We start from the raw sequence: 25,243 nt of genomic DNA on the forward strand, positions 1-25,243 counted from the left end.
AGAGCTTCCTTTTGGAGAAAGAAGGCTTCACTCGTTTCATAACAGAATAACTAAAGGAAAATGAAAAGAATGGTCCAAAAACTTGCACAAAAATCAAACACTTTTGAAGTTGCTAAATGAGACTATAGTTTATTGGGTGGAAATCATGTTCACAATGAAGTGGCCAGCCCCACCAAAGTTTTGGGATACCGATTCTCCTCATAGTCTTCCCACCCACCAAGGTAAATGGCAGATTCAAATAGATAAATAAACAAGCCAATAAATCATAAGCCATTTATAGCATTCATAACAATACATGCTAGGAAGACAGTTCTTAAAAGGACTTTAATATTTAAAGGGGATGAGATTTTAATTTTTTTTCTGATATTTCTCCAGAGTGGTCATGTTAGAGAAATGACAAATCCTATTGTTAGGAGGGGACAGGATGGGAGAAGGGAAAAGAGGAATTTTATTGGCAAGACCCCATTTGCATACACATAATAGTTTTAATTGTTTTGATTTAAAAAGTCCTTCTGCTTAACCACATGTGGAGTCCCTGAGAAAAACTGTGAAATAAAATTTTGTCTTTGTCTTTCTCAATCTTTTCTGTGCCTTTTCTTATAATTTAAGTGTTGGCTTCTACCTGTCCCTTTTCTTTTAGTGTCTTGTGTCAAAAAATCATGGACTCACAGAGTGAAAGGTACCCTAGAGATGCTTTAATCTCAAGTTTATCCCCCCAAAAGGACTCTATAATAGAAATCCCTCTTATAGAATTCCTGGTGATGGATCATTTAGCTTCTTCTGAAACACTTTCATTGATGGGGAGCTCACTAGCATTGTGAGGCAGCTTATTCTCCAGTTGGATAGCTTCAATTATAAAGATGTTCTTTCTTCCTCATTTTGAGCTGAAACCTGCCACTGTCTTTTCCACACATTGATCTTAAGTTCTACCCTTTAGAGCTACATAAAATGAGGCTAATTCCTTTTCTGGAAACTAGCCATTTAAATATACCTGTATTCCTCATTAGTTTTCCTTTTTCCAAGTTAACCATCTTCAATTCTGTGAATGATTTCTCCTAGAACTGTATGTTCATCATCCTACTCTGGCTAAGCTCCAGTTGAAATTTGGTACCCAGAACTAAATACTTTAATATCCTCATTTTCCTTCTATCCCTCCCTTATCAAAGCTGGCTCTTGAGAAAAGGCCTAATAAATTCTTTCATCATAACGTATAAAGGATTCATAATGCCTAATTTATTACCCTTCCCACGAATATTTGTATATTGACAGAAACAAAGCTTAAAGCCAAGAAATAAAACTAATCATGAAGAATTCATGAGAAAATGGGATAATTTTAGGAGAACAGAAGGCACTCCTGTGAATTTACAATAAGCAAGTAAATGCCTACTCTATCTACACAAGCAACCGTTTCTATGGGTTAGTCCAGTCAAAATTATTGAATGGGTTTCATTGATTTTGCAGGGATTAGAGGGCATTAATAAAAAAGTAGTCAAGATAGACTTCTGGTAACTTAGTCCTTTTCCCTAAGGTATGGTTTTCAATGAATCAAAACACAAAGTAGACTTTAGAAGGCTAAATTTATGGGTATTCTTCTATTTCAGAAAAATCTACAATAAGTCTTTGACCATATATCTCATGTCTATCTGGGGAAGACATCTCCTGAAAGGGATCTCTTTTAAAGGCTGTTTTCTGAGTGAGGGAGGATAACTTCTAAATGCCTTTTTTCACCTTTTTTCCTGAAGAATTGAATTGCTTTTGTTTGAGATTGTAGAGAGAGCTTAAAATAACAAACAGGCATCTGATATGGTGCCTTAAAAAAGAAAAACTATTGAGGGAGAATGGAAAGGATCTAGGATTGAAATAAAGGATGAAAGGACAGATCATAACTTTTTCCAAAGGAGTTTATATAGTGTTTCCCATCAAAATATTCTAGAAACCTATTAAAAAGTATGACTAATAGAAAACTTTCAGTTCAGACCAAATGTTTTGAGTCTGCTCTGAAAGGGGTAGTGCCATTTCTTACTTTGTGAGAAATCATAACTACAAAAAGGCTATCAGGCCTTGTCAGTGATCTAGCTTCATAAATAGGTGGATAAAGGACTTTGACTTTGGGATTGGACTTTGAAATTTCTTGCATAAAAACGTTTCTTTCCCTTGTTATCTATCTTGTTAATATCTCCATTCCTTTGCTTCTTCAAGGATTTTTGGTCTTCCAGAATCCCTAGTTCAGATTCAGATATACCTGGGAAGACCATACCTTATGCTGTTTTTACCTGACTGACATCTTAAATCTAGCAATAGCTTATCAAAGAGTGGTTGGTAGATCTCCAACAGCAATACTGGGGATGCAATGGATGCATAAGAAAAGATAAGACTGTCCTGAAGGAGAGATGTTGGCAAGAGAGCTTGGAAGGCACCAAAGACAAAAACCACTTACTCATAATTCACCTGAGGGCTATCTCTGGTGCTGGGAACCCTGGTATCCTTCTGTGGAGTTCTGTCATTTTAGGCGTTGATATTAAAAAAAAACACAACCTGCTCTCTTCTTTCCTTTCCTCCCAATTTTTGAATACAGATGAGTGAGGGATTAAGGAAAATATTAGGTTCCCAATTCTAACTTTTTCTTTCTTCATGGCTAGACTTGGGAGTAGGCTGGCACTAAAATAAACTATTCTCAAGTCCAGGTACAGACTTTCTCATTCATATCAGAGGGGAAAATATAGTAGTATTTTATACTTTTAAAATGCTTATACATTTAATATTTCATTCATTCCTCAAGAAAATACTTGACAGAGCAGCAGGTCAGACACACATTAGTATATTCATTTGGCAAATGAGGAAATTGAACCACAAACTAGTTTGTCTAAGGTTTTGCAGCAAATTTGTAGAGAAGAACTTTGGAGTGCTGACCAGGGTACTGTACTCTATATTACAATATTTCCTTTTATTGCATGCTCAGTGCAGCATAATTATCATTCAACTGAAGTCCACAAAAGATAAGGCAATTGTAAATGTCCAAGGATGGAACTCCTGTTGTCTAAATCTCTAATCTTAATATTCTGTCCCTCTTTTTTTCTTTCTTTCTGTCTTTCTCTTTCTTTGTCTTTCTGTCTGTCTTTCTTTCTGTCTTATAGAATCTCTGGTGATGGGTCATTTAGTTTCTTCTGAAACACTTTCATTGATGGGGAGCTCACTTTCTTTCTATCTTTCTTGTCTTTCTGTCTTTCTTTTCTGTCTTCCTTCCTTCCTTCCTTCTTTGTTACAGGCACATTTTATTTATTTATTTTTATTTCTTTGTCTTATTTCTTAAGAATGCCTATTCAATTACCCATGATATGAGACTGCCTTAGTTTTGATTCATTCCTTGCCCTCATATTTAAAAATGGGACTTCTTGTTATGGATACCAGACTTTCAGATGTTGCTGGATCCACAGAATGAATGCTGTCTGATTCCCCCCTCCCTCCACTTCCATTGAATTTTGCATATTTGTTGTAAGTAAAGATTAAATTCAGGATAATGGCAAGGAAAAACAATTATAAAATTAATAAATGAATGTTTACTGTTAAGGCTAAGATTACAGATTTTGAGTTAGTAGGCACTTTAGAGATTATTTACTCCAATTTTTTTTTTGTGTTTCAGCTGAGGAAACTGAAGCTTATAGAGGTAGCATTTTGCCTCAGGTCACATAGGAAAGTAAGCTAAATTTTTAGTTTAAGCTATCCGATCATATCCAGCACACTTCCCTGGGCTGCTCTTTGGTTATAAATGGGATGCTGCCTCTTTGTTCAATCACTAATGACCTTTGATTAAAATGTGAGTTTCTTTAAGTCAGTTTGAATTTTCTCCTATTAGACTAGGTCAACGACTTCTCAGACTGACAACTGCACCCAAACATTTGACTTAAGCTAACAAATGATTAACATCCCGAATAGATATATAAATAACATTCTGATTAATGGATTTGCTGCTTTCCTTACTGCTACTGAGAATTGGCTGATCTTTAATGCTCATCTCTTTTAAAAAATCAATATATATATATGAATATATGTAAAATCACTTGAATTTTTAGATTCTCTCTTCCTGGCTCAGATCTGTTGTGCAAAGTCACCCAGTTCTGGCTTAAAACATGTGGACCAGGATGGAATTTTTCCCTTTAAGGGGCAAACCTTTTCTTGAAATTCATATATATGCTTTTTATCTTGATTTATACATGTGCACCACTGTCTCCCTAGTGATTCCATATAGATAGAGAATCAAGCTTGATTTTATAACATTTATTATCCAGTTAAATACTCCAATAGGATTATGTCTTAATCACCTTTCTAGAGACAAAATAATGTCTGTTTTAAGTCAATGAACTTTTAAATGCCCTCCTTAATTTTAACTACAGCAAGCTCATTACTAGCTCTCACTAATATAGGATGATGAATGGCTATGGGAATTAAGGGGAAAGAGGGAGGAAAAAATCATCTTCAATGAAAAGCGAGTTACAGATTTTTTTTTTTGGTGGTGGGGATAAGGGTTGTTACACGAATATGAGATGGTAAAGAGAGGTTAGCATCATGGGATGTAATAGATGATTTGCATGTGTTTAACATTTGAAGGAGATGACATGGGAGAACACAGAAAAAAGAACTTTTTTTTTTTTAAATGGGGCCCAGACTAATCACCAGTGGGGCGTTTCTCTTCTTCTGTGTTTCTCACTGTCAGGTAATAGATCCGGTTGGCTTCTGGGTACGTGACTTTGCTGAGTGGCAGCTTGTAGATGGCAGGATTGTTGGTTGTCAGAAGCAGGAAAATGAGGGTGGAGAGGCAGAAGGGCCAGGTACCAGGTGGCAAGCCAATCTGAAAATAAGAATATCAGGTTTTGGGTCCTCACTGTCAAATCTTTTGATTTTTCTGATGGAAATGGAGGAATGGGGGGGGTCCATCCACAGAAGACATATATGAAGGATATGAAACAAAAAAGAGTAAATTTCTACTCTTCTCAGTGGACAAATGGGACCTATCAGAATTCAGGCTTGGAAGAACTCTGCTATAAGATCTAGGTCTTGGTGCCTTTGGGCATTTGTTTCCCGGGATTTTTTAGCTCATTGTTTACACGGGCACTTTATTGAGATACTCCAGAGAAATGTTTCTTATACCATTCTCTTCCGACCATATCATACATACCACATACATGCATGTGAGCCCTTTTGAGGTACAGAGACAAATATACCTCATTTATATATTTAAATAGAAACACGGACACAACCATTAATATTACCCAAGAAATATCATACTTACCACTGACATCATGTTGGCAAGAGCTGCTCCCATGTAGGCACAGAATAATGCTAGGAAGAGAAGATTAATCAGTCAGAGGGAGGGAGTCCTTGGTAGGAGATCCAGTTATCCACAACCTCCTTCCTGTAGGATGGAGGCAGATGCTTGCAACCCTGGCCCCCTCTCCTTACACACTGATCTAAGGCGCTTATTTCCTCTTTTCAACCCTTGTTAAGCATAAATTTATCGGTCTGGGGCCAGATAAGACCTCTATTCTAATCCTTTCATTTTAGTTGAAGAATCTGAGGTCCACATTGGTTAATATCACATAGAAGCAAGCCTCAGAGACAGGATTAGAATCCATATCCTCTGACTCCAAATCCAGCAGACTTTCCACTGTTATTGTGATCTGTAATATTTGCCATTTACAAATCAATCAACCTATCTGACCCTCAGTTTATTTATCTGTAAAATGGGCATGATGAAAATTTGTATTACTTATATAGGGCATAAGGTTTTTGTGAGGAAGATATTTTAAAAACCATCAGGAAAACTTTACTTCAAATCAAATTTTAAGACATTTCATAGCTGGGTGATCCTGGACAAGCCACTTACCTGTTGTCTGCCCCTGCAAGAGTCATATCTACCCCTAGAGCTGTTGTGAGGATCAGATGAGATAATATTTGTAAAGGGTTTAGCACAGTGCTTAGCACAAAGCAGGAGCTGTATAAATTCTTAGTCCTTTTTTTCCCTTTCTCCTTCCCTGGTTCATATTATAGTTGCATTTTGTTGCTAGTTCTGTTTTCTCCCTTTTATATCTTCTCTCCCCAATTAGATTATAAACTAATTCTTGAAGATAGAAACTGTGGCTTGTGCTTTTTGAAATGTGTTCCATCCCTAGCATGTAGTTGGGTACAGAGATGGTGACACTAACTACCCGCAGCTTGGGTGTTTTGACTAAGGTAGTGATTTCCCCATAACTAGAGGTCTTCAAAGAGAGGGTAAAGGAGGTTGGGTGAGATTTCTGTGAGCTTTCACTTTTCTTCTTGATATGAGTCTCAGTTTCCTAATCTATAAAATGAGAATCATACTTTCAAGATGTACCTCATGGGACTGTTGCAAAGAAAATATTTTGTCTAATTTTAAGTTGCTATAGAAATTCAAATCATCATCCACCATGTGCCCCTAGCACATAGCTTCTTCATCACTATTTCTGCAGTTTTACTCATAGGATTTCACCTGCATGGAGTTCCCTCACTATCTTATTCTTCTTGACCTTCTCATTCCTCAAGCTTCCATCCAAGCCCCACTTTTTTCTGTATCCCCTAGAGGACCTAGCACACAGAAGGCTGATCATACAGTAGATATTCAATATATATATTTGCAGCCTACTGAATGTCTCATAGTATGTTCTCTATCTTGTTTGTGTCTGTAGGATGGGACAAGGTTCCATTGGAATGATGCCTTAAACATTCTTATTGCTGGTAATGTTTTCAATGCACTTTCAAATATTTTGCCTTGTTTATCTATCTCACTTCTTTAGGAGGTAGGTTGGATAGGTATTATCTTCATTTGACAAATGGGGAAATCAAGGCCCACAGAGTTGAAGCAATTGCCCCAGAGTCACGTAGATGGCGAGTGTAATTTCTTTGGGTCTTAATTCCCTCATTTGTAAAATGAGGGCATTGGACTGAATGATCTCTACAAATCTTTCAACATCTAAATCTATGGCTCTGAGTATGTATTTTGTGGCTAAGAATAAGTAGAGCCCCTTGGCTTTGGGATCCTAGAATACTTACCGCAAATGAGTGCCAGGAGGTGTGTCTGCCAGGTGAGGGCATAGAACATCCCGCCAATGGCAACACAAGAGAGGACACAATTGTAGCTCCACAGGCCCATGTAGATGGTTGCAAAGGGTGTGGCCACTGTCAGGGCTGTGGAACAAGATGGAGTATTTTTATTGGCCCTGGTAGTGAACTCCATGAGTGTGATTGTCCCATCATCCCCATCTTCCCCACCACATCAACACCCACAGTAATAAATTTAAATGTCATCCCAATTTGTGAACCTAGAAATTGGGGAATGGGGCATGGGAAAGAAGCCAAATGACTTTCCTGTTAAGCTTCATGGTCTGCCTCTATTTGCTTATTGTCATTTCTTGGTCATATGGCAATTCATCTTTTCTAGGAAAATGTTTTAGATTAAAACTTTTCCTACTGAAATCAAATCCAAATTTGGGGTCATTCTAATTCTTATTGCAGACCACTCTCCTGCCTACAATACTTTGCTTTCTCCTATAAATCTCCATTCATTTTAAAAACTTGGCTTAAAACTCCATTTTCCAGGAAGCCTTTTAGATTCACTCTCCTTTTTGTCCCCGAGCCTCCTCTACACATTAATGTGTTCCATTTGCACTAAATTTGCTAGTACAAACTTTGTAAGTCTCCAAATCTTTTCTTCCCCATGGTTTATGTTTATGTGTGCACTCCCCAAACTGATGGCTGGCTTCTTAAGGGAAGAGAGTCCATCTTCATTTAGTTTCACATCCTTCTGTGGTACCTAATACATACCTACTGGTCACTCAATGCAGAAAATAAATGGCAACCTCACCCATAATTTTATAGATAACTCTTCAGAGAACTGGGATGAGGGGCAGGAACAACCATCTGTAAAACAAATCCCCTAAAGTTGTAAAATGTATTCACTCTACCTGCCAGCATGCCCACAGCTGAGCCAATAGCTGCATGGAGACAAATGAGTGGCGAGGAAATGAACAGAGCCACTAGGAACACACCGCCTGTCCAGGGATTGCTGCAGCCGTATACCTGACCGACCCCCACGGGAATGGCTTGTAAGAGCTGCAAAATCAACAGAAAGGACGGCAGGTCACCACGGAGCATGGATTGCTGCACATGTGTGTTGTTTGGGCCACACCTTGGAGAAGTAATGAAGTGGAACAAGGTGGCAATGGGCCCCCACTTGTGGGAAAAAGGAGTTAGCTAACAAGGAGAGAGCTCTTCACTTGCCAGCGGCGGGACATTCCCATATCCCAGGCATGATTCCTGGGCAGCCAGCCCAAGCACCGGAGCTGTAGAAGGACAAGTTTCTTTTTTTCTCAATAGTACTTTATTTTTCTATAAACATGTAAAGATAATTTTCAGCATTCATTTCTGAAAGATTATGTGTTCTAAACTTTTCTCTCTTCTCCCCCAAAACAGCAAGCAATCTGATATAGGTTAAACATGTACAATACTAGAAGGCAAGTTTTTGGGTCTTTCATCTTGAGATGAATCATATATCAGTGATATATGATAGCACTTCTAAGGCATTGAAGAATCTCCTTAAATCCTTGATATTTGAGGAGTCATTTGGCTGGAAGAGGATTTTGAGATTATCTAATCCAGGGCTTTTTAAATTTTCTCTATTCACTACCACTTTTCACCTAAGAAATTTTACCCAATCCTGGCATATAATTATATAAAATAGGTATATAAATTAAACAGACTGATAATAAATTAATATTTTATGACCCTTACATTCAGTTTGTGACTCTCTCATGACCCACAGTTTAAGAAGCTTTGATCTAACCCAGCGTCTTTATTTTATAGGGAAGGAAAATGAAGTGAAGTAATTTGCCCAAAGATACATAGCTGGTAGGAGTGCCATGGCCAGAACCCAGGGCTCAGCAGGGCGGAGATTGTTTTGACTTTTTTTTCCTTCTTGTATCTTTACAATTGAATAGAATCTCTGGCAAATATTAAGTACTTAATCAATGTATGTTGTTGACTTGATTTTTCCCTTTTAGCCTCTTAATTGAGCCAAGATCAACTACCAATCATAGCTTATTGTGTAACTACTTATGGCTAGTTCTGGATTCTGTGAGGTATACAAGAGATAAAGACTTCCCTTTTTGCCTCACAAAACTTGCTTCAAGTCAACACATGATAGAAAGGATGATAGAAAGCATTCCATTGTTCTTGAGGTGGGGCTTGGCACAATGGAAATTAAGATGAATAGACTGAACTGGATTGGGAAATAAGGAAAATGAGAGACAATAGTGGCAATACAAGAATGTGGCAAGGAGCAGCTAAACTCACATGGGAGAATCTAAGGATCAAAGAAATGACTAAGAGCTACTTTGAGGAAAGAATTAACAATGCGAAACATCAGAATTGGAATAGAACTGGGGAATCTAGTTCAATATATAACTGAATAATCATCTCCTCGATACCATCTTCAACAGGCGGTTATCTACCTTCTACTTGAAAGCTATTATTGATGGGGAACTCATTACTTCCTGAATAAACCTCTGCACTCAAGAAGCTGACAGGAAAGAAAGATTTTTGAAATCCTGCGCATAGTATTACTCAGTGGTCCTCAAAGTGCAGTCCAAAGAATTGTTGGGGTCTCTGAAACCCTTTCAGAGGGTCTACAAATTCAAAATCATTTTTATTTCTAATATAGTAAATAGCTATAAATATAACCCATGTGAACAAAAACTCTTTGAACAGATCCTTGATAGTTTTTTTTAACAACATGAAGATACTGAGAACAAAAGTTTGAAAACCACTAGTATTACTAAATGATCTAAGTAAATAAGATGGAGCTTTTATGTGTTTTGGGTTCCTAGCATATTCACGCATGTATACAAGTACATGCATATACCACTCCATCACTAGGGCTTCTACAGGACTTAGAATCTGTAATAGTCCATCTAAATCTTAATTATTTTGCTTTCTTGTTATTTCTTGAAAAATTCTGATTTATCTCCCATTCACTTCTTAAAGTTGGAAATTTCAGTTATATACTCTTGCAGCCTGCTTTCTATCCTGAAGAGGGCTTGTCTCAGGGAAACTGAATAGATAGCAGTATGGTCTTCTGCAAAGACGAATGGATTGGGAATTTCTGATAGCTGGGCTTTGATTCAATTTCTGCTCCCCACCAGGTGTGTGACCTGGGGCACAGGTTTCCTTACCTGTAAAATGAGCCATTTGGACTATGTAAGGTAATTTTACACAATCAGATTGGAAACTCTCTAGGGACAAGGACTTTGGGTCCTCCATTCCTTCTTTTTTTCCTCCCTTCTTATTATAGAGGGATAGTGTAGAGCTGTATAGGCTGCAGATAAACTTTTCAAATGGTGTGGGTCTGAAGGGTATTGGAGAGTTTAAGGAGCAAATACATTCTAGGTACGGGGGATAATGGGTACCATTGCACATGGACAGGAAATGGAGAAAGAGGCAGCTTGGTCATAACAAAGAGTGTGTGAAGAGGAGGGATGGGCAATAAGACTGGAAAAGATGGACAAGTATTTGCTGATCCCTGACTACAGGTTCTGTGAATTGGTGCCATGATTTCCTTAGAGTCTAAAGCCTGATTTTCATTAAAAGCCTCTCTAATTTCTTTTAGGGTTTCTATTGGAGGGGCCTGTGCTAGTTGGCAAGCTTGACCTAGGGAGCTTTCCAATATTCAAACACTATTTCCTGGCACCAAGAAAACACTATGTACAATAATGAGGAACCCGGATTAAGCCCGAGGAATAGTCTGGAAATCTACTAAATAAACACCCCATATTCCCAACACCTTGCCAATGTCCAAGGAATGTAGGATACAGAGGAGATCCAAAATTCATTTCTTGAGCTGGAAAGGGAGGTTTTTATGAGGTTTTAAGCCCAAGCAGGCAAGAATGAGAAGAATGAGAGGACAAGCTGCTTTGGAACTGAGCCTGTGTTTGTCACCTCCATTGTAATTCATATTTCAGACTGGTCAGCTGTATCAGGGGATTGTTCTTCCCAGCCATGTACCCCTGATACCCTGGTGTGAAAGGCAGCCAGGTGTATCTTGGAAATTTACTGAACACTACTAACTTTCTAAATAATATCCTTCCTTCTATATCTAACTCTATACCTCAAAAATTCTCAGCTTAAGAAAGATGGAAAAACACAAAGGAAAAACAGAGCAAGTTCCCAGAGAGAAAGTGCACAAAAATGTTATATTTCATGTGATAATTCATGAGAACTAGGGAGAGTCCTGGCTCTCATTTAAACCAACCCACTCATCTTGGAGAAGTGGAAATTGAGGTAGAGAAAAGTGATTTCCTCAACATCGAATAGCTAGTAGGGAGAAGAATCAATTTTCAAATCTAGGATTTCTGGGTATAGATCTATTGCTTCCCTCTAATTCAGGGTCCAAATTGTCTGGTAGAAAGACAAATGTTAGTTGCACTTTTCCATCTAGTTTGGCATTGTAGATCTGGTGGAAGTAGAGTCTGGGTCTACAGTAGGATAAAGTGGCAGAGTTGTGGTTTTTATATCCCTAAAATGAAGGAAATGTTCTGCAGCTTTTCCTCATTCTGACCCTGTCGTTGGGTAGAAGTGCAGGTTATACTTTGAATAAACAACTTCCAACAATTAGTAGACTCACAAAGAGACAAATACCTCTATTCTCATGTCTCTGATTCTGCATCAACACCTTGGCAATTAAAATTTTAGTTCACAAAACATAATACTTGGATTCTGGGATCTATGACTTTTCTAACTTGGTCACATGTACATGTGTGTGATCACTTAGGTTGTAAGTTCTTTGAGAATAGCAAACATCTCTTCTATTTCTTTAGTATCCCCAAATTCTCTCTGTTAAAGTATCTAGCATGGAGTTGGGCACATTCTTTTCTTGATAGAATTAATGAATTTAATCAGCATTGGTAATAAATATCAGATGGTTATTTCTTTCACTTTAACAATTTAATGAATCAATAAGCTTTTATTAAACACTTAACTATTTGCCAGGAATTGTGCTAAATGCTAAGAAAAAAAAATTAAGTAGGTTTTGCCCTCAAGGAGATTACAGTCTAGCAAGAGAGACAACTAATAAGTGTATATAGATATGTATATTTATTATACTCTTATACACACACATATATGTATCCTTTATTATTATACATATTTTATCTTTATATATTATATAAAAGGTATAAACAACATAAAATATTCAAATTATAATAAATAATATAATTATAAATAAATATATAATATTTAAATATTATCTATTATATATGTTAGACACACACACACACACACATATATATATATATATATAAACATATACCTATACACAGATGGCTGACATATATGGCTATGTATACTTACACTTTCAATAGACACACATATAAAATATATATATATGTCATGTCAATCTGTACACATATATATCCTATATACACATACCTACATAATTGTATGTATGTTATATACATCCTGCATATGAAAATACATAATCAAAATGAGAGAGTGTAGAGACAGGAGGGTAGTTGTGAAATATGCTCCTGATTTAGAACAGGCCAAGTTTGGACAGATGGTATCAGTCATAATATTGGGGTGGTCAAGGAACACCGAATAATCTTGGAGACACTTACCAGAGGCACTTCAATCTCATCCCATGTGATGTTGGGCACTGAGGTGATGGGCTGCACCAAAGTTGTAGGGAAGAAGAGGTTGTAATGACCCGTGGCTGCCATGTACAGCGACACAGCAATATTGAATGGGAGTGTGAAGACTGGGAGGTCCCATTTACTGAAGATGGAACTTAAGGCACTGGAAAGAACCGGGCTGAAAAAAAGTCATTTTATGAAAAATTATCAAAGCCACCCACAAATTCATGATGGTTTATGTTTCTTGAGTGTTTTAAAATTTATTAATCTCTTTCTTCACAAGAACTTTATGAAATTCAATTATTATTATCCTATTTTACAGATAGGGAAATTGAGGATCAGATTAAGTCACTTGACCTTAGTCACGAAGCTATTATATATTAGAGCCAGGATTCAAACCTAGACTCCTGATTCAAGTGTTTTTTTTTTTTTTTTTTTTTTTTGATAATAGCTTTTTATTTTCAAAATACAGGCAAATATAATTGTCAACATTCACCCTTGCAAAAACTTGTGTTCCAAATTTTTCTCCTCTTCTCTCTACCCTCGTCTCCTTGACAGCAAGTAATCCAATATAGGTTAAATGTGTAGTTCTTCTAAACATATTTCCACATTTATCGAGATAGCGTTCTTAACCACTGGTACTACATTTCTTCATCACCAAATGTTCTCTAATTAGATTTATCTCTATCCTATCCTTTTCATTTTCTGTTGTTTGTTCTTCAGTTACTTGTCTGTCTGACTCTTCATGACCCCATTTGAGGTTTTCTTGGCAAAAATATTACAGCAGTTTGTCATTTCCTTCTGCAATTCATTTTACCAATAAGGAAACTGAGGCAAACAGGATTAAGTGACTTGTCCAGGGTCCCATAGTTAGTAAATGTTCTAGCCTAGTCTGATTCTCTTTATTACTCTGTCACTAAAGGAATTCCTTATTTCCAAGACATGAACAAACTTTCCAGTTCACTTAAATTTTTTATATTTCTGTCACAACTTTAAAGAAATATAGTCATTTCATCTGGAAACCTTTATTCTTAAACAGATGTTGAACATAACCTTTTTCATGGAAAATAAGAGCTCTTATGTAATGATATAATGCAGGACAGGAAGGGAATAAGCATTTATAAAGCACCTATTATGTGCCAGGTACTTGTTAAATGCTTTACAAATACTGTCATTTGTTATTATTACTATTATTAAATATTTAGATGGTTTTTATAATTGTCTTTACAGCAATCCTGGGAAGCAGGTGTTATTATTATATTCATTTTAGAGATAAGGTTGTATTTGATCCTAATAACATCCCTCTTTTATAGTTAAGGAAACTTAATATGAAGAGAGTTTAAATGACTTGCTCAGGAACACAGCTAGTGTTTGGAGTCCAGAATTTAATTCAGGTCTTCCTGATTCTAGACTTGGGACACTATTGCTCTATCCACCTACCTCAGTCATTTCTACTTTCTCTGCTGTTGCTTCATAGAAGAAATGCTCTTTTGGGAGCTTAGCCCAGAGTATTGATTCTGATTTGGAATGCCCAGTGTCTTTGGGTAGGTAGTTCTGGGAAATGAGTAGCAAGTATAAGAAAGAAACCACAGACTCTCCTTGTAACATCCTAAATCTCTTATCTTTCTCCTTGGTTATAAGCATACAGTTAGATGGTACCATAATGCATGGAGCACTGGGTTTGGAATCAGGAAGACTCGCTCATCTTCCTAAGTTCAAATCTGGCTTCTGACATTTGCTAGGAGTGTGAACCTGAGCAACTAATTTAACCTTGTTATTCTCAGTGTCTGTATATGTAAAGTGAGCTGGAGAGGAAATGGCAAACTACTCCGGTCTCTTTACCAAGAAAACCACAAAAAGGACTCACAAAAAGTCAGACATGACTGAAACACTCAACAACATAGAATTCAAGTTTTCAAAAGTCTCCAAAATGTCTGGCTGGACCAAACTAGTTTGAGTTCTTAAAGGCTTTTCCTCTGTTGTCACTTTTGTCTCTACTTCTTAAATTACTTCCTTTTTATACATGCAGGTTTCTAGAATATCTGAGGAGGCTTCTTGACAAGTAAATTTTCTTTGTTCTCAACAATTCTTATTGCTGCTAAAAAGACAGTCTCACTATCTTTTTCCAGGATCTGGAATTTCATGAGTAAAATTCATTTTATTGAATTAAAACTTTCCCTTTCTAAGTGTTTCCTTCTGAAATATAAGCCTTCATTGAAAATAAAATGTATGAAGTCCTAAGCATCTTAGTATGAATTATTTTTTTTATTTTTCTTTCCGAACAGGAGGGAATAATGGGCATCTTGAAAAACACTGGTGCCTAAAGGAAAGGAAGTACTCAAAAAAGAAGATTTGGGGAAACCCAGAAAACAAACTTTGAAAACTTCACAATTTTGTATAAGGTTGGTCCTAATGGCATGGTTTATTTAGATATATTTTCTTCATGTACAAACTTTAAGATTTACACAGGTCTTCACAATTTTGTATAAGGTTGGTCCTAATGGCATGGTTTATTTTGATATATTTTCTTCATGCACAAACTTTAAGATTTACACAGGTCTTCTTGCTTTCATTCTCTTGAATGTGAAACCCTTTAAGAAAATTCCCACAGAGATCAGTACTTCACCTATTTTTTCCTGGGCAGGATAAGAAAGCTTTGAAAGGCAAAGTAATTAACTCAGGATATTAAATGTTATAACGCATTTTGAAGTGCTTCTGGGCAGTTATTAAATACTATTCAAGCCAAGTTAAGCCAATTTGTTTTAAAAGCCTCACAAGATGGAAATAAAAGAGATTTCCTTTTTAAAGATGTGAAACATAAATTATTCTCCTTAGAACTGACTGGGAGCAGGGACAGTGTGCTGATAAAAGGCAAATACAAGACCAAGAGATATGGATTTTCTAGTTCCAGTCCTTCCCCTGAGTAGCTATTTGGCTGGGCGGAATGGCTTTCTTTCTCTGGATTTAAGTCCTTATCTGTAAAATGACCTCCTTCAGACTTTGGGCCACTGTTCTGCTCTCTATTTCATGACTTTGCCTTACATCCTGAATTTGTTTAATTCAGTGAACTCCTTGGTTTGATCTCAGTAGAAATCCTGGCTATCCTTTTGGATCACAGCTTGACTAGGTGTGTGGGACCTAGATAACATCTGAAGACCTATTATATTCTGATGATCTCTTATTCTGTTATTCCTTTTGTTATTGCGTGTATAATTGATGTAGGCAATTATCCTTGGGCTATTAATTGCCAATAATATATCAGTCTGGGCAGTTAGGTGGCATAGTGCCAAGCTTGGAATCAGAAAGACTTGAATTCAAACTGGCTTTATATATTTACTAATTGTAAGAGCCTGGGCAAGTCACTTAACCCTTTTTGCCTCAATTTCCTCATCTGTAAAATGAGTCAGCAATAGCAAACTGCTCCAGTACCTTTGCCAAGAAAACCCCAACCCCAACTGGGGTCACTAAGGGTTGGACTTAATTGAAATGACTTAACAACAACAATATATCAATCAACCAATAAGTATGTATTGAGCATCTACTTTAGGTCCAATAATCTGTTTAGTACTGTGGATATTTTAAATTAGTAGCCTTCCTAGATTGCAAATAAGACATGTATCAGTGACAAAAGCATCCTGGCCAGGAGAACCTGAGATCAAATTTAGCTTCAGATATTTACCAGCTGTGCCAGACAAGTTACTTAATCTTTTCCTGCCTTAGTTTCTTTGTCAAATGGGGGAATAGCACTTATTTTTTCAGGATGGTTGTTAGGATTGAGCCAATATTTGTAAATTCCTGAAGTTCTTCATAAATGTTTATTGAATTAAATGACTCCAAACAATCTCTGTCCTAATCATAAGGAGATTTTCAGTTCTTTCAGTTTCATTAATTTCATAGGACATATTTTAGGAATGATTAATATTCTTATTAATATCTTCTCTTTCTCTGTCTCTCTGTTTCTGTCTCTGTCTCTGTCTCTGTCTCTTCTCTCTCTCCTTCCCTCCTTCTCTTTTTCTTCCTCCCTCTATCTCTCTGTTCCTCTCTCATCCCTCTCTCTTCTCTCTCTTTCTTTCTTTTTTCTCTCTCTCTGTGTCTCTTTTTCTGTCTCTGTCTTAGCATCACAACAATTCTATGAGTCATGCAAAGCTCTACTAACATAGTCCCTTTGTACATAAGAGGCAGATGAAAGCACAGTAAAGTCAGCCTTGTCTAATTTTCTAAGGTGTGTCTAAGGTAATACAGTAAAGCAATGACAGAACCTGGACTGAAAATTTTAAGTTTGCTGACTGACAGCCTTAGAAAGTATCAGGAGGGAGGAAGAGCAAATAAGCATTATTTAGCAACTATTATGGGCCATGCCTTGTGCTAAGTGCTTTAAAAATCTTTATTTCCTTTCATCTTTATAATGAAGATAGGTGCTATTAGTAACCCAATTTTACAATTAAGGAAACTGAGGCAGGAAGAGTTAAATGACTTACTCAGATTTACAGCTAGTAGGTTTCTGAGGCCAGGTCTTTCTGACTCCAGGACCAGAGGCATTTAAATATTAATCACAATAGATAGCAAATGGAGGAGACAAAATTTAAATTGATGTCCCTTAACATGAACTCTATAACTCTTTCTCTTGTACTTCTATACTTCATTGCAGGCTCCAATAAGTCCTTTATGTTTTTTATGTTTTCTATAAGGTGAAATAAAGATTGTCTTATACCCAACCCCATTTACTCTCGAGTATTGGGGGCTCTGTTATCTACATTTGGGATATCCTAGATCTGAGCTATACCATGAATATATTTGCAGTAATTATAGCAATTCTAGGTGGAGAGGATTAGCCAAAGACATGAAGTGTTTTAGCACCTGGTTTGTATGAGTCCTTAGCCTTTGGATAGCCCTAGGACATGAAGTATTCTTTGTGAGGAGTAGAGATGAGGAAGATGGGTATAACCATTCTACCTTACCCACATAGTAATGGTATTTCAAATAGAAAACTTTTGAGAGACAATCTTCCATTCACTAATAGCTTGTACTAGATTTTGTTGACTTCTCCAGACTTTGGTTTACTGTTCTGGCTTCCATTTCATGTCTTTATCTCACCCTTTGATTTTGTTTAATTTCTTGTATCCTTTGGTTTGACCTTAGCATGGTGTGTCTTAGTTATTCTTTTGGATCATGGTGTGACCTGAGCTATTAATTGTCCCTAATCACTGGCACATATGTTGACTCCATCCCCATGGGGGTTGGGGACCTAAAACAAAGGTAATATCATCAATCGTCCTTGATGATTTCTTTGCCCACGAATAAACAGGTTGAGGTTCTTTAGTTTAGGTCTCAGGGGAAACATATGGAACCAAGGATATGAATTTTCCTTACCATGTCATGGCGGTAAAGGTAACTGGAAGAGAAGCCACCAGTAGTAGTCTAGTTTCTCTGAGAAGACAGCCATCAGTAGTCCCACCAGGATACCGTTGTACCCATGTAGCCCTGAGGCAATGGCAGACCTTTGGGATAAATGATAATAATGATGATGATAATAATAAGTGCTAATAATAGCTAGAAATTATAAGATATATTACATTTTACAAAGCACTTCAAAAATATCTCATTTTATCCTTACAATGATCCTGGGAAATAGGTGCTATTATTATTTTTGTTGTATAGATGAGGAAACTGAGGTAGACAAAGATTAATTAACTTGTCCAGGTAACACATTTAAGTGTCTGAAGTGGATTTGAACTCAGATTGTTTATCTTAAAGCAGGTCCAATGTTCTATCTCCTGTATCAATCTTGAAATTAGATCCAGCAGGAGCTCTGAAATCTTTCTTTCCCATTGATGAAGCTAATATTAATTATTCTTGTTTTCATTTTAAACCTTTTAATAAATATTTGTTGAACTGAACTGTTCCAAGCAATTCTTTAATTTTCTAGTTTTTCACTACTCCTACAAGACAAATTTCAGCATAATTACTAGTGATGAAAATAATTACTTGCATTTATAGAGCACTTTTACATATGTAATTTTATTTTCTATGCTTATCAAATGTTCTGATTTTGTTAGGCAAGTAAAATGACTCAACTGAGTCATTCTAGAAAACTTACAGATCACCCTGCTCTCTTCTATATAATAATAATAGATAACATTTCTATATGCTTACTTTGTGCCAGGCACTTTGCTAAGTGTTTCACAATTATCATTTCATATGGTCCCCACAACAACTGTGGGAGGTGTTATCTCCATCTTACAGATGGGGAAACTGAGGCAGAGATGAACTGACTCATCTACTTCCTTGTCCAGGATCTATCCCTTATGCTACCTAGCTGCCCCATTTATTTAATACACAAAAAACAATTCTTGTTTATTATGAATTTGCTTTATGGTCTCTTTTTAAATTATATTATAGCTTTTTATTTACAAGATATATGCATGGGTATTTTTTCAGCATTGACAATTGTAAAACCTTTTGTTCCAGTTTTTCCCCTTCTTCCTCCCCTAGATGGCAGGTTGACCAATACATGTTAAATACGTTGAAGTATAAGTTAAATACAATATATGTATATATGTCCAAACAGTTATTTTGCTGTACAAAAAGAGCCTAATCAGTCCCTAAGTACTAATTCCTTTCAGTAATTTTCATTGCCTTCAAATATGCTCATATCTCCTTACCTTAAAAAACAAAAACTCTTCATTAGACTCTATCATTTACAAACTTTAATTTTATATAACCTCCCATTTTATCAGCCAAACTGAAATAATTTTAATTGCCTCTATTCCCTTATTTCACTCCTCAACATTTTGCATTCTGACCTTAATCACTCAGCTGAAACTTCTCTTTCCTTAGGTACCAATAGTCACTTAAATACTAAATCTGAATGATCTTTTCTCAGTCCTTTATTTTGAGTTCTCTGCTGCAGTCGATATGATTAAGCAGCCTTTACTCCTGAATATCCTTTTCTCTGGATTTTCATGAAAATGATTTCTATTGGTTCTCTTATAGTACCTATTTAATCCTTCTTTCTTGGTCTTTTTTTTTCTGATTTATCCATATTATACACATTAACTATATATATTCTCTCTATTTTGAAGATGAATCTTATATTCTTCACATTCTCTTCTTAATTCTCTTCATGTTCATATTCTCTCTCCACAGACTATGTCTTACTAATTCCATTAGCTCTCTTGGGTTTAATTATTACCTCTGTGCAGATGACTTATAAATCTACATATCTAATCTTTGATTCTTTCTTGAGATCTAGTTGTGAAATACTTTTTCAGAAATTTCAAAGTGAATGACTTAGATATAACTCAAACTCAACATATCCAAAATAAGATCCATAATCTTTTCCCTCAAACCCCACTTCCCTCTTTGTTAAGGTCACCATTAGTTTTGCAGGTTTCAGGTCCATAATTTCAACATTACTCCTCCTCATTCTTTCTCATGATTGATCCCTTCTCCATACTCATACACTCACCATCTCAGTTCATCAATATCCTCCAAATTGGTTTCCCTAACTCAGGTCTCTTTCTATTCCAATTCATCTTCTACACAATTGCTAAAGCAAATTTCTTTCACTAGAATTTTTTAAATAGTATTTTATTTTTCCAAATATATGCAAGGATAGTTTTCATCATTCACCTTTGCAAAATCTTGTATTCCAAAATTTTCTCCCTCTTTTCCCCCCTCTCCAAGACAGCAAACAATCTGATATAGGTAAAGCATGCAATTATTTTAAATATATTTCCATATTTGTCATGCTGCACAAAAAAAGTAAGATCAAAGGGGAAAAAGCATGAAAAAAAAAAAAACTAATAAAGTGAATTTCTTTAGTGACTATATTACTACTATACTCAGTAAAATCTATTGGTTCCCTATTGCCCTCAAAAGAAAATATAAGCTCTTTATAATCCAACCTATCTTTGTGGCTCCATGATAAATTGATTCTTTTCAATACTGTGTTATCCAGAAAAAATGGCCTTCTCTCTGCTCATCAAATATGGCCCTCCACTCCTGTGTCTTTATGCTGGCCATTCCCCATTTCAAGAATGCACATTTTGCTTTTTTCTGCCTCACAAAATCCTTTACTTTTTAAAGATTCCATTCAACATGAAACCTTTCCTGAGTCCCTCAGGATTAAGAAGACATAGCCTTCCTTCCATAAACATCTTCTACTTATTTTGTTTTAATTTTGATTTTGCTCTATATAAACTTATATATGTACATGTCATTCCAGTAGAATGTAAACACTCCAAGAGTAGAGTTGTTTGTTTTTTGGTGAGTCTCTAGCACCTGGCAGCATGGCTTGTATGGTTTATGCCAAGGGGGGAGAAAGGAAGGCTTATGTGTAAGAATTGCCCACAGATGATGAAACACTTGGTACTAAGATGAACTTAGTGTCTGGCACCTATAGTCTTTAATGAATGGTTGTACCTGACAACATGGTATAGTGGCAAGACCACACAGGTTCTAGAGTAAGAAGAATTAGATTCAAATTCTGGTTCTATGATTTCCTTCTAGTTTGATCTTGGGCAAATCACTCTAATTTTCTGAGAGACAATTTCCTTATCTGAAAAATGAAGGGATTAGACTAGATAATCTCTCCTGCCACTTAACCCAGTGATGACACGTTCCCTCATAGGAATCAGGTCCATGTTCAGAGTTTTTTTTTTTGTCTGTAGCAAAATCTTTAATGCAAAACCTTCCACCATATTGGATTCTCTGAGCCACAATCTATTACATTTAAGCCAGAGGGTGCATGTGATCCACAACATTCCCAAATGCTACCTGAACCAGATTAAAATGTAATAGGAAAATATTCAACAAAATAAACACAATAAAACAGTTAATTTTATTGAGTTATTTTAGTTGTATACAACACTTTGGGACCCCATTTGGGGTTTTCTTGGTAGGAATGGGTTGCCATTTCCTTCTCCAGCTCATTTTACAGATGAGAAAACTGAGGGGAATAGAGTTAAATGACTTATCCAGGATCATCCAGCTAGTAAGTGTCTGAGGCTGGATTTCCAAGCCCAATACTATGTGCTCTGTACCCCCTAGCTGCCCCCAAACAGATAATATTCATTTTAAACTAAATCAATATGTGGGTAGAAGGGATCCTTTTATACAGTGGAGTGGCTTCTGTTTCTCCTGCTCTAAAGGCATCTTTAAGGAACTGTTGATTCAGGTATAAAGAAGGAGAATGGTAATGGCCTCTTTTAAACATTAGGCTTATGGAGCTAAAGTCATTTCTCCATGGAGCTGCAAGCACGGAATCTCAGACGTAAGACATACCTAAAGGTCCTGGAAACCTTAGTTATAACACAACTGATGCTGAAACCTCATGTTTCAGCTTCACTGACTCCCCACCTTTTCTGGTCAGACAAAAAAAAATGACCTCTGGGTCACTGCACATGTTGCATTTCTCCGCCCTGACAATAGACCCTCCCTTCCACCCCAGCCTTCTGTGCTAATCAAGAAGGTCTCCTCACTGTTCCCATAGACACTGCACATTCCTTCATTATTACCACTCCTGTTCTTCTTTCCCCTCCTGGAAAGCCTTCCCTATTATTTCCACTTTTCATAGTAACTCAGATTTATATGATTTAGAAAGCATTTTCCTTACTTGGTGTGATAGGTAGTAGCATGTGTTATTATTCTTATTTTTAAATAATTTGTTATTTATAATCTATGATATTTATAAATATATGTAATATATATATAATATTTATAAATAAAAAAATTAGGCTTATTTTCTAGGATTCCAAAGCTAATAAGTTTCAGAACTGGGATTTGAACTTGGATCTCTTGACTAATAGACCCTTCCTACCCCACTCTACTAAGGTGTTCAGTCTCTCAGTAATCCAGCTCACTAACTCTTCTTTCACCAGTCTAACCCAATTTGATACTCTGTAATACATACTGTTTGCATTATTAATATTTGGATATTTTTTATTGTTTACCGCATCTCATACTAGCATTAAAAAAAAGACAATTAGATTAAAAAAGAAGCTCTTGGAAAGCAGACCTTATGTCTTGTAAGTTTGTTTCATGATTCTTAGCACAGTGTGGGGTATATAGGAATTGATTAGTAAATGTTTCATTGGTTGGACATGGTCAAATATAATAAATATCCCTTCCCTTTTGTCTAGCCATCCATAGGAAGGGACCTACCTGTCTTGACTCAAGGCAAGGGCAGTCAAGGTAGAAACCACTGCACCCAGGCCTCCAGTGATTGTCCACCAGGGATTCTGGATGAGGAGTCCAATGAAGATGATGATTCCACTGACTGGGTTATTTACAAACATCACTTGCGCTGTTCCCCTCAGGACCCAGTCGATGAACTGGACAGCCAGTGGCTTATCTGAAAGAGATCCACTTGACTAAGGCACTGAAATCCCCCTCATTTTTCCTATAGTTACATATCCCTGCTGCAGGAAGCTGAGATGAGTACAGAGGATTCACAAGCCTATCAGTGTTATCCCAATGAGCTTCACTTTCCTCAATTATAAAATGGGGATAATAATACCTTACAAAGTTATTGGGAAGCAAGTATTTTGTTAAATCTCAAAGTCCTACAGAAATGCTAATTAAAATCATTATGACTGCTACCTTATCAGTTCCTAGGGAAAATATAGCCTAGCATTTAATTTAGAGGAAGTCAAGTCTTGAGGTTCTAGTCATAGGCTCAGTTGGTAAATATGTCCTATGGACATTTCAAGACAAATATACAGAGACAATGGCTAGGGGAAGAAAGAAATATATTTTTCTCTGTAGTACTGTATGACTTAATTGTGAGTTAGGTTTTGGGCAAGAAAGAAAGTCACCTGGAGGGAAAAGAGTGTTGGGTAGAGAATTAAATAACAGGAAAAAAAAACCAATTCCGTGTTTCTCAAGCAGAGATATCAGCATTGGTCCAGGACTGCAGGGAAGACAAACAGGTAGTCTAATGAAAAATCAGACAGCAGGGCCCAAAGGCAGAAGGACTATCTGTCCTTCCTGTTGATTTGATTTTCAAGGCAGTCTATATTTGGGATAGAATTTGATGAAATGGTAGCAAGAATTCTAGAATATACTTGCTATATCAGATATTTCTTTTTCTTTAACTGAAAAAATTCAGAAAGAGAGAAAAGATGAAGAAGACAAGGGAGGGAAAATCCTATGAAAATATGAATCAAAAAATGATATAACTGGATGATTAGCATCATGCTGGGCTAGCCTAAAAAAGAGTCAAAAAACAAGTAAGTAAATGTTAAGATCATTCCACACCAAAGTTCATGGAAGGGACAGTTTGGTGAAGGTAGTATCACCTTCTCAGAATAATGTTATTAAATAAAATAGAATATATAGTTTTATAAAAGCATAAAATAAAATATATAGCATTACAAAAGCAACTAATTATATTAAAATAGCTATCTAAGCATATAAATATATTTATATATTTAATATATAATCAATATATAAATTATATTTATTATATAATTATATTATATTTATATATAATAATATATAAAATATATACATATATATTTACAGAAAATTCACAAACTCAAGGTTAAAGAGCTTTTGACTAGATAGAAGCAAAGGTATTCATTAATTCATAATTTTATAGAATTAGATTTAGATTCATATAGATTAATAGATCCATGGAAGTAAAAGTAGAAAAGATCTTAGAATTATTTAGGTCAGAAAAAGAAATTGAGGTTCCTAGTGGTACATCGTCTAAGGTAGCACAGCTAGTTAGTGGGCTAAACCAAGCATAACTACATGAAAACTTATTGGAAGGGAAAATGATAAGTTCCAAAGTTCAAGGGTTCTTAAGATGCAGTGAGAAGTTAAATAACAATACTTGAGAATTTTAAGGGAGTAATGGTAGGGCAAGTGATAAGTTATAATGGTCCTCCATCTTACAAGGATTGTAGTCGGTGACTCCAACCTCTTTCAAGCAGTAGATAGGTAGGAATGGGAGTATATTACCATTACCTAGGTGATCTTAGGCAAGTCATTTTTCTGAGGCTGTTTTCTCAAGAGCAAAGTGAAAGATATTAGATTAGGTAATCTCTAAACTCACTTCCAGCTATAAATTTATGACTTTATTATCTTCAAATATGAAGATTTTGTAAGATGAATCATTTCCCTACTCATTCCCCCATGGCTAGTGTATAAGTATGTCTATGTGGTGGTGGGGCAAGAGCTATGATAAAGATAACATCTGTGATTAAGTCTGCTAGTGCAGGAAGAAAGAGAAAATCTCTCTGTTAGTAGGAAATGGGACCTGCCCTTGGAAAGAGCTTGCTTGGGTGATGAGGAAGGTCCTCTGGGCCAAGGTATTATCTGATGTTCTTTGGTCCATCTTACCTTTGATCCAGCTGCTGCACTCCTTCATCTCACCAGTGAGGTAGCCCACTGCTGTGAAGAGGCTGATGTTGCTTTCCTGGAAGGCTGAGTTCCGATAGGATGTGGTGTTTTCTCTCCTTTCTCTCTTGGGTTTTTCAATTTTCACCATGGGACTGTCCTCCATGGCTGACCGGAGACCCTTTTGGAATGAGGAGAAAGTA

The 25,243-nt window shown here is 36.3% G+C and overlaps 1 protein-coding gene and 1 long non-coding RNA gene across 2 annotated transcripts in view; one reads left to right on the forward strand and one right to left on the reverse strand.

Moving 5' to 3' along the window:
- Nucleotides 1-25,243, forward strand: part of LOC127543544 (uncharacterized) — a 173,656-nt gene that overhangs the window by 51,342 nt on the left and 97,071 nt on the right. The window contains exon 2 of the long non-coding RNA XR_007949252.1: nt 14,981-15,097. This is a non-coding gene — a long non-coding RNA (uncharacterized LOC127543544). The remainder of the gene's footprint in view (nt 1-14,980; nt 15,098-25,243) is intronic.
- Nucleotides 102-23,172, reverse strand: LOC127543540 (urea transporter 2-like). Its single transcript, XM_051969687.1, is given in 8 exon segments — nt 102-4,846; nt 5,288-5,337; nt 7,066-7,200; nt 7,977-8,124; nt 12,681-12,873; nt 18,066-18,096; nt 18,099-18,193; nt 22,860-23,172. Coding segments are annotated over 8 exon segments (969 nt in total). The 5' UTR covers nt 22,994-23,172; the 3' UTR covers nt 102-4,663.

This window comes from Antechinus flavipes, chromosome 1 (genome assembly GCF_016432865.1).
Source record: "Antechinus flavipes isolate AdamAnt ecotype Samford, QLD, Australia chromosome 1, AdamAnt_v2, whole genome shotgun sequence".
Classification (NCBI taxonomy): domain Eukaryota; kingdom Metazoa; phylum Chordata; class Mammalia; order Dasyuromorphia; family Dasyuridae; genus Antechinus; species Antechinus flavipes.